This window comes from Microtus ochrogaster, chromosome 24, assembly GCF_000317375.1.
Source record: "Microtus ochrogaster isolate Prairie Vole_2 chromosome 24, MicOch1.0, whole genome shotgun sequence".
Lineage (NCBI taxonomy): Eukaryota > Metazoa > Chordata > Mammalia > Rodentia > Cricetidae > Microtus > Microtus ochrogaster.
Genome location: NC_022024.1, coordinates 34334450 through 34347311, shown reverse-complemented (window position 1 = coordinate 34347311; position 12862 = coordinate 34334450). Strand labels below are relative to the sequence as shown.

Sequence of the window (12862 nt, the reverse complement as noted above, 5' to 3'; positions counted from 1 at the left end):
GAGGCATAAACAGTGCCTAATATACAGTCGTGTGCATGCACAGACAGTACCAAGTAGGGCAGACCAGGGTGAGCAACATAAGCAAATGCAATAAATGGAAAAGAAACAAAGACAGGGTCACTGGTGTGTAAAGAACAATGGTATTAAGGTGGCAGTCAAGCACACACTCGTGCACAAACGCAGCATTCCTAGTGGTTTATAGCATTTAAAGGTCTACCACCAATCCTGCCTGCCTCTTCCAGGAATATAAGACTTACTTTAATCGGAACGAACTGTCTTATGAACTTGATGCCATGTTCTTCCATGTGCTCTCCAATTTTGTTGGCCATGTCCTGGTCAAACCCTCGAAGGAGAATGGACCGCACCATCACGGTGACATCTAAGCCGATACCAGCGAGAAACCCTGCACATTCCAGAGCAACATAGGACGCTCCGACCACTAGGGTCTTCCCCGGGCAGTAAGGCAGGGAGAAGAGATCGTCACTGAAAAGGTAAGGGGAGAAAGGAGAGGAAAGAGGAAAATGTCCAGATATGAATGATAATACAAGTGTTTTCCACTTCCCCAAGAATTAGAACTTCTGGTAAGACACTATACATATAATGTGAGAAAATTCTAAAAGGTCTTACATATTATTCCTTGGGGGAAATACCCAGCAGGCTTCTATATATGGTAGTGGCTAAATACAGTCAGTAGTGTAACCTCTGGTATGCGATCCCACCGCCATTTTGCACCGACTGGAAACATTACCCACACCACTGATCTACCACTCAGTTTCATTCCTGGGTGGGCTTTACTTCTTACCAGGAACACCCAGCATCAAGAATGGAAGGGAAGAGCAGGAAGAAAACTTCGAAAATCTAATTTTTCCAAAATTAAAAGTTATAAAATTTTAACTCAAAAATTTTGTAGTGCGCAACAGATAAGAGATCATAAAATCGAAACACTCAAGAGGCAGAAGCAAGTGGATCTCTGTGCATTCGAGGCTAGCCTGGTCTACAGACTGAGTTTCAGGGCAGCCAGGGCTACACAGTGAGACCTTGTCTTGAAAAAAAACAGATGAGGGTGGGGGGAGAAAGATAAAAAAAAAAAATGAGGTTTTTAAAAAAAATCTTAAACCAGGCATGATAGTGCACACTTTTAATCCCAGCCCTTAGGAGACAGAGACAGGAGGATCTCTTGAGTTTGAGACCAAACTGGTCTATATAGAAAGACCCTGTCTCAAAAAGCAAACAAGGACAGGAAAAAGGATAAAAAGAAAGCCAAAATGACATATGAAGACAGCTGGGTAAGGGAGTACAGTTATAATCCCAGCACCTGGGAGACAGAAGCAGGAGGATCATGGAGTCAGGGTGATCCTCAGCTATGTACTGAGTCTGAGGCTTCCCTGGGCTACGCCCTGCCTTTACCAATCTCCAGCCCATCACTATCAAAATGCTTAGTTGTCGGGCACGCTGGCACATTTTTGTAGTCTCAGCTTCTCAGGATGCTGAGGCAGGAAGATTGCTGGAGCCCAGGAATTCAAGGTCGGCCCAGGCAACACAGAGAATCCCTAATTCTAAGAAAATAAAAAATAGGAGTGGAGCCTGAGAGGGTCTGAGCTTTTGTGCGCCCAAACACTAAAACTCCTGCTAAATTCGTCCAAGTGTGCCGGTGTTAAGGGGTTTTTATTTTATTTTATTTTTTGGTATTCTAAGACAGGGTTTCTCTGTAGCATTGGTGCCTGTCCTGGAACTAGCTCTGTAGACCAGGCTGGTCTCGAACTCATAAAGATCCACCTGCCTCTGCCTCCTGAGTGCTGGGATTAAAGGTGTGTGCCACCACCCACCAGCTGCTAAGGGGTTTTTAATAGATGGTTAGGTGTAAAGGTTCAGCTCCCATAAATGGGTTGGAGCCTATAAAGAGCCCCACAGAGAGGTCAGAGAGGTCATCACCTTCTTCACCACACACGGACACTGCAGGAAGGTACCATCTATGAACTAGGAATTCAGTCGGGAGTCACTGCCAGCACCTCAGGCTTACTTTCCCAGCCTTCAGAACTGTGGGGCTTGCTCCCTAAAGGCCCCGTTAGTCACTGTGGTACTGCAGACAGCAGCAGCTCGGGGCTCAATCCTTTCAGTTTGTACTTTCCTAGTGCTAACAAGGACATGATCCTTGCTTTGCAAAAAATAAACCTACATACATGACCACACTAATTTTAAAAAATGTTCCTGAATGACCACCTGGTTTTCAACTACATACACATTAATTTCAATTGCCAAGAGAAGTGCGCATCTATCTACTTATGTGGCCAGTGTAACAGGCTAACTGCAGGCCAGGAGGACCAACGCTTGCAGCGTCTAACTTTCAGGACGTTGTCAGTCCCTTGTTTCTCCCAATCTCCAAGGCCAAAACGAGGCAAAGGATTCTTTCCTGTCCAAGCCCTGGACAAGCAGGGCAGCCCGTGAGCCTGCTCTCCCACCTGCTCTCCCACCTGCTCTCCCACCTGCTCTCCCACCTGCTCTCCCACCTGCTCTCCCGCCTGCTCTCCCACCTGCTGATGCAGTACTCCTTGTCTCCGGGGATGCCCAGGTAGCGCGGCCTTTCACCCGTGGCGATGAGAAACCGCTCGGCTGAATACACCTTTTCTTTCCCTTTGTTGTTTGTTGCCTGCAAAGGAAACCATGTCAGTTCCAGGACAGGACTGTCCCTTAGAACCTCACAGTTCGTAAGGGCACCTTGTCCCCTCAGTCCTCTTAATGACAGTGAGCGACACTGACCGCTGAGCAGTAAATTCAGGAAATCTGGCCCAGGACCTCGACGCTCTACCAACCCCACAGAAGGGCCCTGAACTGTGACAGCAAAGTGACTGGAGGAGACAATCTGGGTCTCGGTGGCCTTGACTTGGACACTTTGATTTATTTAAAAAACATACTGGAAGATTTTTTTCCTGCTAACACCAATGAAAACGGTTTTGAAAGAACCAGGGAAGAATACAGAATGTAGCTTTACAATCACCTTAATCCTATGCGGACCAATGAACTTCCCGTAAGCGTTCTCATAGACGACCTTCTTCTCCCGGAGAGCTACCCGGTAGCCCCAGTTCAGCGAGCCAATGTGGTTCTGCACTGACTCCGTCATCTTCTCCCAGTCGTGCTTGACTGCGGAGGAAGAGAGGGACACTGAGTTTCCCAGGAACTCACCTAGAGCCAGGCAGTTCCAACCCAGAAGAACAAGTTCTCCGGGAGCACAAAGGCCACTTTCCCACGTTCAGGATCCAAAACCACAAGACGGATTCTTTTCTTTTTCATCGAGGTGTGAAGAGATAGTTTACTTTGGATTATAAACACTGACTGGTGGGGAATACGGTGCCATTAAGGCTTAGGACCGCATCTGAAACAAACTCAAAGATTCTGCCGTAGGCAGGTGTGGGGTTACCACACTGGTGACACACACGCTCGTGTGGGCACGCTGCGGCACCACGGGCCGGTCCTGATTTTGGTCAATGGTGTTTACTGAAATACAGCCAAATTCATTTACATGTCATCTCAAGCTGTCTCCACAATATGAAAACAGAGCTCAGTGACGGCCACAGAAACTATGTTAAGGCCCCCGACATCTCGAACATTTGCTTTATCTGCCAGTTTGCTGATTCCTTGTTCAGAGAACTTGAAATCCCAGTCCCCAAATCCCCACCTGGAAAAAATAAATGTTTCCATTCCATACTTAATCCTTTAAGTCAAGACATGCAATATGATATTTCAATTTTTGTCTGTGCCCTGTTTTCTTCAAGCGCCTATACCAGCACTTATGAGGGCAGCTGAGCTACCCAGTGCGTTCCAGGCCAGCCTGGGCTACAGAGTATGCCTCTAACACCAGCACTCAGGAAACAGACAGAGGCAGGCAGATCTGTGTGTTTGAGGCTAGTATGGTCTACAGAGTGAGTCTCCAGACAGCCGGGGCTACCCAGGGAAACCTGATCTCAAAAAACTCCAACCACCACCAGCAAAATCAACCTTGGTCGTTGGTTAATGACTTCAGGGAAACTGGGCACACAAAGGACATTCAGGAGACAGAGAGAAGACAATACTTAGGGAGGCTGTGTTTTAAGAAGAAACAATTATTTTAAAAAAAGGCCTCTCTCATGAAAAGGAAGAACGTCTACATCACATTAGTGAATCAGCCTGGCCATTGAGCGCGTGGTGAAGCCAGGCCTATGAGACGTAACGGTCTGCTTCTTCCATTGGAAAGACGAACAACAGCTGGTCTGTGGCTTTTACAGAGAACAAATCGCAGACACACAATCCACACAGCATACAAGGTTAGAACCAGATACTTGGGGGGGGCGGGAGTGCTGTAGGGAGCTGAAGGCCTGGCTGCCTGGCCTCTGTTCACAAGAACAGAACCCACTGTCCACCAGGAGGGAAGAGGACAGAACAAACCTTGCCCGCAGTGCCAACCATCTAACTATAGAAACTAACAATGTTTTATCAACCTTTGTACCTCTGTGGGTTGAATTTACCTTTTTTCTTGTTTGTTATTGTTTTGTTTGTGTTTGTCTTTCACCACGGCATTTTAAGTAAATCTAGTAGATACTGGGCTTGTCACCTGCTAGCGAGTGACAGGGGCAAGCCTCAAACTCAGGGAAGTCACATGATGTAGGTAAGGACGTAGCTGAATGCGCAACACGCAATGAACTCAGTACAACTAAGTTCTCTCCACAGCTGTGCGAGCCAGTCACAGCGCCCCAAGCTCAGAGCTCAAGAAGGGCCTCTGAAACCGTATAGCATACAGCCCCGGCGCTAACCCAGGCCAACACGGGCTACTAGCAGAACCCATCTCAGAACGAAGTTCCGGATGTTTCGATGGCATGCTGCAAGACCACAACACAAAAGCCCGTCTTGTCTCCCACACCTGTGTCCTCGATTTTCCATCCATAGTTGGGGGAGTCCTTCAGGGCCTGCCCCAGCAGAGCTGCCTGGTGCATCAGCTTCTTCGGGATGCAGCCCACGTTCACGCATGTTCCCCCGAGACCTGCAACAACAGGGAGCGCAAAGTCAGTTCACAGCCCGCTTCAGCGCCTTCAGAGAAGCCAAAGCTATTAGGATCTAGTGAGACGTGACTATCATTATTATTCATGCTTAGAGCGGTCAACACTGCAAGTTTGCTCCCAAGCCCCATTGCGTGTCAGGGCCATGTACAGAGCACAGCAGTCATCCTGAAACAAAGCAGACGGATTTCCACAATTCTCTAACTTCCAGATCCAAATGGTGGAGAGCCGCACAAACCTTGAGATCTTACTAGGTGCACAGCACTGTACCTGCTACTGAACCGACACAGACACCAAGAAGAGGCTCTTACACATGGCCTGGTGCAGGTCTGAAGCATGTATAAAATTTGGTGTCTACGTGAATGTTTGAGGAAGCACCCTGGAGTTTTCACTGATTTCAAAGAATGACATTAGAACTCCTCTCTCCTGCACAGTCGTCCTGAAGCTTCAAGAACACTGGGATCACCCTTTTCTATCAGAACGGCACGCAGGCAGGGAGGGGGTGGCTCTGGAGCTCACGGTTCACAGGATGTCCTCTGAGAACGCCACCAGTGTCGCCGTGATGACCAAACTCATCAAAGTCAGTGCCGTGTGTTCAACACTAATCATTTACTGAACGGATGCGTGAATAGATTGTGAGGCCCCGTATCTACCACTTGTCACTGCTAACACAAAGACCTGAGCAACTTCCATAAATGTACTAATCACTTCTCGAAGGGGCTGCTATCTGCCTTCACAGTCCAAAGTCCCCAACCTGGCCTAGAAAGTTCCATACAGTTGGACCAGCCTTTCTTTCCACTTTTTCTTTTTGTCATGTCTAGGTCCGACTACCCTGTTACACCCACAAAGGACTCTTAACTGCCTTGTGACCTATGAATCCACTCTGAGAAGGCTAGCAAACACTGCCTGAAGTTCTGCCTCAGCTTTTAGAGCACCTACCCACTTCTCTGACAGAGATTCTTCAAGGGGCTTCTTTAGAGCCCCTGCCTCACTCACCCACAGCTCACTGTGCTCTCCTCCACCCAGGAGCCCCCTCTTTTAGCTCGGCTCACCGCCAACACTAAAGGGCTCACTTTTGTTTCCCACTGAAGTTCAAGTCCACAGGGACAAGAACCACTTCTTCAGCGAGTTCGCCTCTGCGCCCCCATGCTCCTGCCTAACAAGAAGTGACAGCTGTCCACGAATGAGCGGCCAGTATGTGATTCACCAGGACGCAGAACGGCCACAGCCGTCTTACTCGGGTATCTGAACGCAGGAGGTGGATTTAGGGGAGGACACTTGAAAAGCTCCCAAGTCCACTGTGTAATGGATCGCGTCTCGTCTACCCCTTTAGCCAGCTTGTGGTCAGGGTTCTTGCTGAACATAAATCTGTAGCATTTAGCTGGGTCCCTCACTCAGTCCTCGTGGAAGCGCCGGGTTTTAGGAGTGAACACATTCCCACCAGGGGACAGGACATGCTTCTAGCAAACACATGTACAGTGTCTCCGAAGCTCACCCCATCGAGTTCCGAGAGGAGTTGGTGTGACAAAATCCAAGACCAGCACCTTCTTGTCAAATTTGGCCGCCTCCTGGGGAAGGAAAGGATGAACACGAGTTAACAACAGAAGGGAAATGGGGCGGGTTTATTATGCTCTAAACACAACCCATCAGACTGACGTGTGGGAATCTTACACACTGCTGACTGTGCCAAAGATTACACAGACCACAGCTGGGCAACTGTTAGAAACCGCGCACGGGGCTTAGCCGGCCCCTGCGTGACTCCTCCAAACGTTAACAGACGCACCACAGATCTAAATAGCTCTATTCTTCCACCTCCAAACAAGCGGCAAACACCTGATAAGGCAGGTTAACTGCGAGCCCAAGGCGTCTGCCTCACCCTGCACCCTAAAAATAAAATCCTGTTTCACCCACTTCTATCTAAGCCAGAGTAATGGAGGAAGGGGCTTTTGTTTTGTTTTTCTGAAACTGTCTTGTAGAGACTATTTTTCCCCCACAGAGCAAGCATGGTTTCCTGGTCACTGGACTCACAGTTTCCTGGAGAGCAAGGACTGAGGCTGTGTGTCCTTCAGACACACCACCGGCACCCTCACAGAACAAGAGCCCGGTACTGCTGCCGAGTCCCGGTTAGCAAAGCCAAGCTCCACACCAGACCCCAGCCTGCTCCTGATGTGGAGGCTCCAGGGGTTACCTCGCTGGCTGTCCACGGCAGCACCTTAGAGGGTGTGACCACCTTCATCTTTTAGAGATCCTACTGGAAGATGATAGCCCCAAGGGCTGTCACACGGGTGTCTCCAGTACCTCCAGCCAGGGCCAGAGCCTCACACTTAAGCAACTTTCCTATCAGCAGATCCTTTCCCCAGGCGGGCCCTGGGCTGACTAACTGTTCTCAAATCGCCCCAAATACAACAGAGGCAAATCCATTCTAATTAAGTTTAAAAACACTGTTTGGTGAAGATTAATTACAGAGAAATCAAAGTGAAAAAAAATCAAATGTTTTTTTAAAAAACAATGTATATAACTTCAAACCATTCCCACACACCTTTACTAGCCTTGAAAAAAAAAGCAAGCAAATTCAGAATGAAACAAAGTGTGCCTTAACTCGGGGCTCTGACTTTTTACCTGAAGACCCAACATCTCAGCCTGGGAAGTGACTTACAAAGCGGTCCCTCTATACGTCTTGCCTAAGTTAATGGGAGACACAGCCTATACAGAGCAGATCCAGAGAAGATGGAGCACTATTGACCATGGTGGGAGCACTGGACCCCGACCGTCACCCAGACGCCATCGCACAGAGGGCCTTGCCTTAGCTGCGGCCAGGCCTCCCGAGCCTCCTCCGATGATGATGAGGTCGAAGTCGTAGGACTCAGGGGGATCTTCAGAGTCATTCATGGTTGGCAGCTTCTCAAGTTGGCCTTTTTGACAGGTCTGCAGGAAAACAACAGAAACGAGAAGAATTTAACTGAGAAGCGGCCATGTCCAAAAAGCTTTGGAAATCTTTCTTTAAAGAAAAGTAAAGGTCATTTTTCAAAGAGAAAATGTCGACTACTGCAGCTACACCTGGAAACATCCAGCCTTCCTGCGGGCACCAGCGCCCTCCCCTCGGCCGGCTACCACATACAGACAGCCCATCTAAACGGACCAACACCTAAACGAAGTCAGATGAACACTCACCTCCAGAATTCAGTGTTCTACAAGCATGTATTATTTATGCACGATGGTTTTCACTGTGATATTTTCATACTGATAGCCCCGAGATTTATTTTTCTTACCTGGTTATATGTATTTTATTTATTTGTGTGTGTGTGTGGGGGGGGGGGGACCTGCCGCAGCACGGCTGTGGAAATCGGAGTCTGTTCATCAGCTCCGTGGCAGCACCTTTACCTGCTGAGCCTGCTCACCAGCCCTTCCTAGAGTTTTTAAACTAGGACTTAAATTAGGTTTCGCTCACTTTGGGGAAAACGAGGACAGAAACAAACTTCTGTTGAAATTCCCCCATCGCCCAGCGTGAGACTATCAGATAGGCACACCCAGCATGTTCTCACTGGGGCCAGCAGTCTGGTCTAGCAGTCACCTTTACTTTCTCGCAAGAACACAATCAGTGGGCTACGGTCTCAGGCTAAGAAGAGAGTCTGGTAAATTGTGAACACAAAACTTTAACGATTGTAAAGTTAGCAGAGATTTAAGACTTTACTACAGCAGTGTGGTTGAGACACAAAAATCTAAAATCTCAGAAAAATCACCAACCGGTACTTTTCTACATGGAAGTTCAAAGCGTCTCCATCTACAGGGTGTCTGACAGGCTGGGGGACTTTGTTTTCTGAGACAATGCTTCCCTACGCAGCTCTGGGTCTCCTGACACTCAGGGTAGAGATCTGCTGCCTCCTAAGTGTGGGGATTAAAGGCGTGTGCTGCCGCAGCTCAGCCCCCAGCCCTCGGTCTTATGCACGCATTCTTCCACCCAGCGCTGCAGGACATTTTACACAGGCAGGGTCTGAAGTTGCTTTACCTGCATGTTGCGTTCCTGTCAGTTTTGTTTCAGTGCTGGCATGCATCAGACTTTAAAACCGGGTACTAAGGCAGCATTTTAAATACCTTTTTTCTTCTACTACAGTCTGCACTGTTTTAGCAATACATTCACTAGTACATCAGAGTAAAACCCTGGGCTAATGAGGCTAATAACTAAAAAGTCAGAAAGTATAATAAATATATTTCTTAATCCAGTTTTACCCTTAGTAACTAAAAAGCCCCAGACTTACCAGCCCAGACTGCGTGTTTTTCTCCTGCCTACCATCAGGTGTAGAGGGTGGAGGGCAGGGATGGGGGTCAGCAGAACCGGGCGTCTGAGATGTGGAGGGGGGTGCCGTGGAGGAACGTATAGGAGGACGCACAGCCCCACGAGTACCCCTCCATAGCACATGGGGAGCACGCAGTGGCTGGGGGACTGGAGGGAGGAAACCCGGAAACCAGCAACAGTTGGGGCAAGCCTGTGCCACCCAGACAGTCCGCACATAGGGGCTAGCTCGAGGTCTCCCCCAACAAGCTGGGCAGCACCACCAGCATTCATCAGCTGGCATGATGACCAGGGCTTCTCCGTCAAAGCAGAGCACTGTGGGGGGAAAAGAAGCTTGTAAAACAGCCCCTCAGATCAAATAGGGTCAGATAAGCAGCGTGACGCCTTCCTCGGGGACACCAAAAGCAGCATCAGTTGGCTTTAAAGAGTAAACAAAACAAACAGATATTCTTAACAAACAACCATGTGGGCTGAGGCATGAACAGTGTCCTGTTCCTAAAGAGTCTGCTTCCCAGGCACCAGCTTTCACACACTCACACATTTCCAAATCTTAAATGGAGGGGCGTTACGGTTCAGCTGTTAAAAACACTGGCTGCTCTTCCAGAGGACCTAGGTTCAATTCCCAGCACCCATATGGCAGCTCACACCTGTCTGTAACTCGACAGGCACCAGACATGAAAGGAGACAGATACCACATACACAAAAAAACAAAATAATAGTTACTGGTAGCTCTTGTGTGCACTTTTGTTCAGCTGGTGAACAAAAGACAGGCTCCAAAATAAATCCTCTTCTGGGACGAGTGTTCAGTGCGAAAGGCACAAGAACACACACACGGAACACAGCGCGATGATGCTGGGACCGAGGTCAGCGCTCAGAAGAGCTCATGATTTCAAAGCACAGGGAATAAAGAAAACTTAAATGTCCAGATCAACATTCCAATTTTAACTCAACGGACAAATATCCCCTCCCACCCCCCGGAACATGAGTCCAAACTGAAGATACTGGTCTAACCGTGAATGGATGCTTGTTTCCATGGAGTGGGGGCACAGCCCATCCACACACCCCAGTATTCTAAATGGGATAGGAACACACAGCATCTGAACTCTTCTCCCCCCCCCCACTTCAGTTTTTTTGAGACAGGATTTCTCTGTGTGACAGCCCAGGCTGCCTGGAACTCGTTCTGAAGACCAGGCTGACCTCGAACTTACGGAGCTCCGCCTGCTATCACGCAAAGCCTGAACTCATTCATTCATAAGAGACTGATGTCAGCGAGCACAGGCAGATCTATCCTAAAGTAGACTGAACAAAACTGGAAGCCAAAGACCTCCAATAGGAAACTTTAAAGTTGGCCACGAATGCGCCTGTCTCTAAACCACTCTGGTAACAGAATCACAGTTGTGGGCTGACATCACAGCTAGGTTAAGCATTTGTTCTTTGAGAAAAGACTATCTTAGAAATCTTGAACTTCAGTGACCTCAATAAAACCCCTAAATAAAAATTCGACTTAAAAAATAACTGCCATCATCTGAAATTCATTTTAACTGCCTGTTCTTAGGGCAGACGGGTACACACCCTGACTTTTTGCCTACACCTAAGCAGACCAGGCTAGAAGAATATCCTGATATAATGCATCCTGAAAGGCCACACACTCCCTCCTCCAGGTCTGTGACGGCCCCCGTGGACTCACAGGGATGGCACGACTAAGATGCGTGGCCTCGTTGAAGGAAGTGTGTCACTGGGGGCTGGCTTTGAGGTTTCCACAGCTCCAGCCAGGCCCAGGGTGGCATTCTCTTCCTGCCACCTGCCAATCCGGACATAGGGCTCCCGGCTCCTTCTCCAGCACCATGTCTGTCTGCTATGCCATGCTTCCTGCCATGACGATAATGGACTGAACCTCTGAGCTGTAAGCCAGCTCTGATTAAATGTTTTCCTTTATAAGAGTTGCTAGGGTCATGGTGTCTCTTTACAGCAATAGAAACCCCATCTAAAGCAGTTTAAAGTGTTCTTTACCAAAATTCTCTATCTAATGGATTTTATGGTTCAAGTTTTAAATCAAACGATATCAACCAGCTTTATTTTAAAGTGTGCGAAGGAGCCTGACTCTGTAAGGTGTAACGGGAGAGACGGGAGCAACCGGAGCATTCAGGAGACCTGGGACTGAACACTACACTTTCATTTTAACCCTGCTTAAAATTAAACTGGCTTTCATCAGCTCCAGCTAAACGGTGTCCCACTCAAAATGTGATCAATGAGCACAGCTCCAAGATAGGAACCAGACTGCCAATGTCCTGATTTTAGTCCAGGCAAACCCGCTTTGGACACCCAGCTGCCGAGACTGCTGAGATTGTTACGGCCGTACTGTCTAGGGCTGCCGGGTATTGGCCATGTGTCACTTCAGCAGAAAGAAACCGGCATCCCAGGATGCTGCCAGTCACACTCTGCCGCTCTTCTCCAGCAACCCGAGCAGCGCCTGCCAGCCGCTGAGTCAGTGAGCAGTGTACACATGACAGTCCTGGCAAGGGAGTCCCCAGAGCAAAGGTAAGGAAGTTCAAAAGTATGAGACACAAAGTGAATGTCAACACAGAAACAGGCGGCACCGTGCAATGTGCCGAGTGTCCACAGTGAGACAGACACTGTGCTGAGCGTGCTTTGTGCACATTAAATCCCATCAAATCCAAGCCAGATGTCACTTAAGGTATGACAGGCTACGGCATTAAACCTGCCCGAGCTGGTGAGGTCAGTCAACAGACAGTCACCTGCCACCAAGCTCAACCTAAGTTTAATCCCTGGCACCCAGATAACAGAAAGAGAACCAGCTCCCAAAGCTGTCCTCTGACCTCCAAATGGCCATGCGCATCAAATAAATTAAATAATTACTTAAAGTGTTTTTTTTAAAAAAAAAAAAAATATCGGGGGAACTTGCCCAGTGGCGCAGTTAGTAAAAGTGCTTGCTGGACAAACCTCACGATGCCCGAGTTCAATCCCCAGATCACACACATGAAAAGAAACCACTTTCAAAAGCTGCCCTTTCGTGGTGGCGCACATCTTTAATCTCAGCACTCGGGAGGCGGGGCAGGTGGAGCTCCGAGTGAGTCTGAGGTCTGCCTGGTCTACAGAGTGAGACCCTGTCTCAAAAAATCAAAATAAATAAATATAAAATAAGAAGAGGTCGTCCTCTACTTCACACATGCAAACATTACAAGCATGTGCGCGCACACACACAAGCATGTGCACACACACACACACAAGCATGCGCACACACACACAAGCATGCGCACGCACACACAAGCATGCGCACGCACACACAAGCATGTGCACACACAAAGCATGTGCGCACACACACAAGCATGCACGCACACACACACAAGCATGTGCACACACGCACACACACCACTCAAAACACATCTTTCTTTCATCTCTTACTTTTCCCAATGTATCATACCTAGTAATTTTCTAATTTAACCCTGTTGTGTATGTGCCCCACACGCACAAACTATAAAACAAAACCCACACACTCTCTCCTTAGAGTCGGCCCCTTCTAATG

The 12862-nt window shown here is 48.3% G+C and overlaps 1 protein-coding gene across 4 annotated transcripts in view; it reads right to left on the bottom strand.

The window, feature by feature from the left end:
* Txnrd1 (thioredoxin reductase 1) overlaps positions 1-12862 on the bottom strand; it is an 83636-nt gene that overhangs the window by 13096 nt on the left and 57678 nt on the right. For 3 of the 4 annotated variants that reach the window (XM_026784536.1, XM_026784535.1, XM_005358231.2), the window contains 6 exons: positions 7830-7952; positions 6523-6595; positions 4892-5011; positions 2996-3138; positions 2532-2647; positions 258-483 (listed from right to left, as the gene is read on the bottom strand). In XM_026784536.1, coding sequence (XP_026640337.1) covers positions 258-483; positions 2532-2647; positions 2996-3138; positions 4892-5011; positions 6523-6595; positions 7830-7916 — 765 coding nt within the window. In that variant the 5' untranslated portion in view covers positions 7917-7952. Of the gene's footprint in view, positions 1-257; positions 484-2531; positions 2648-2995; positions 3139-4891; positions 5012-6522; positions 6596-7829; positions 7953-9283; positions 9304-12862 lie in introns of those variants that run through there. The other variant, XM_026784534.1, reaches the window with a different exon arrangement.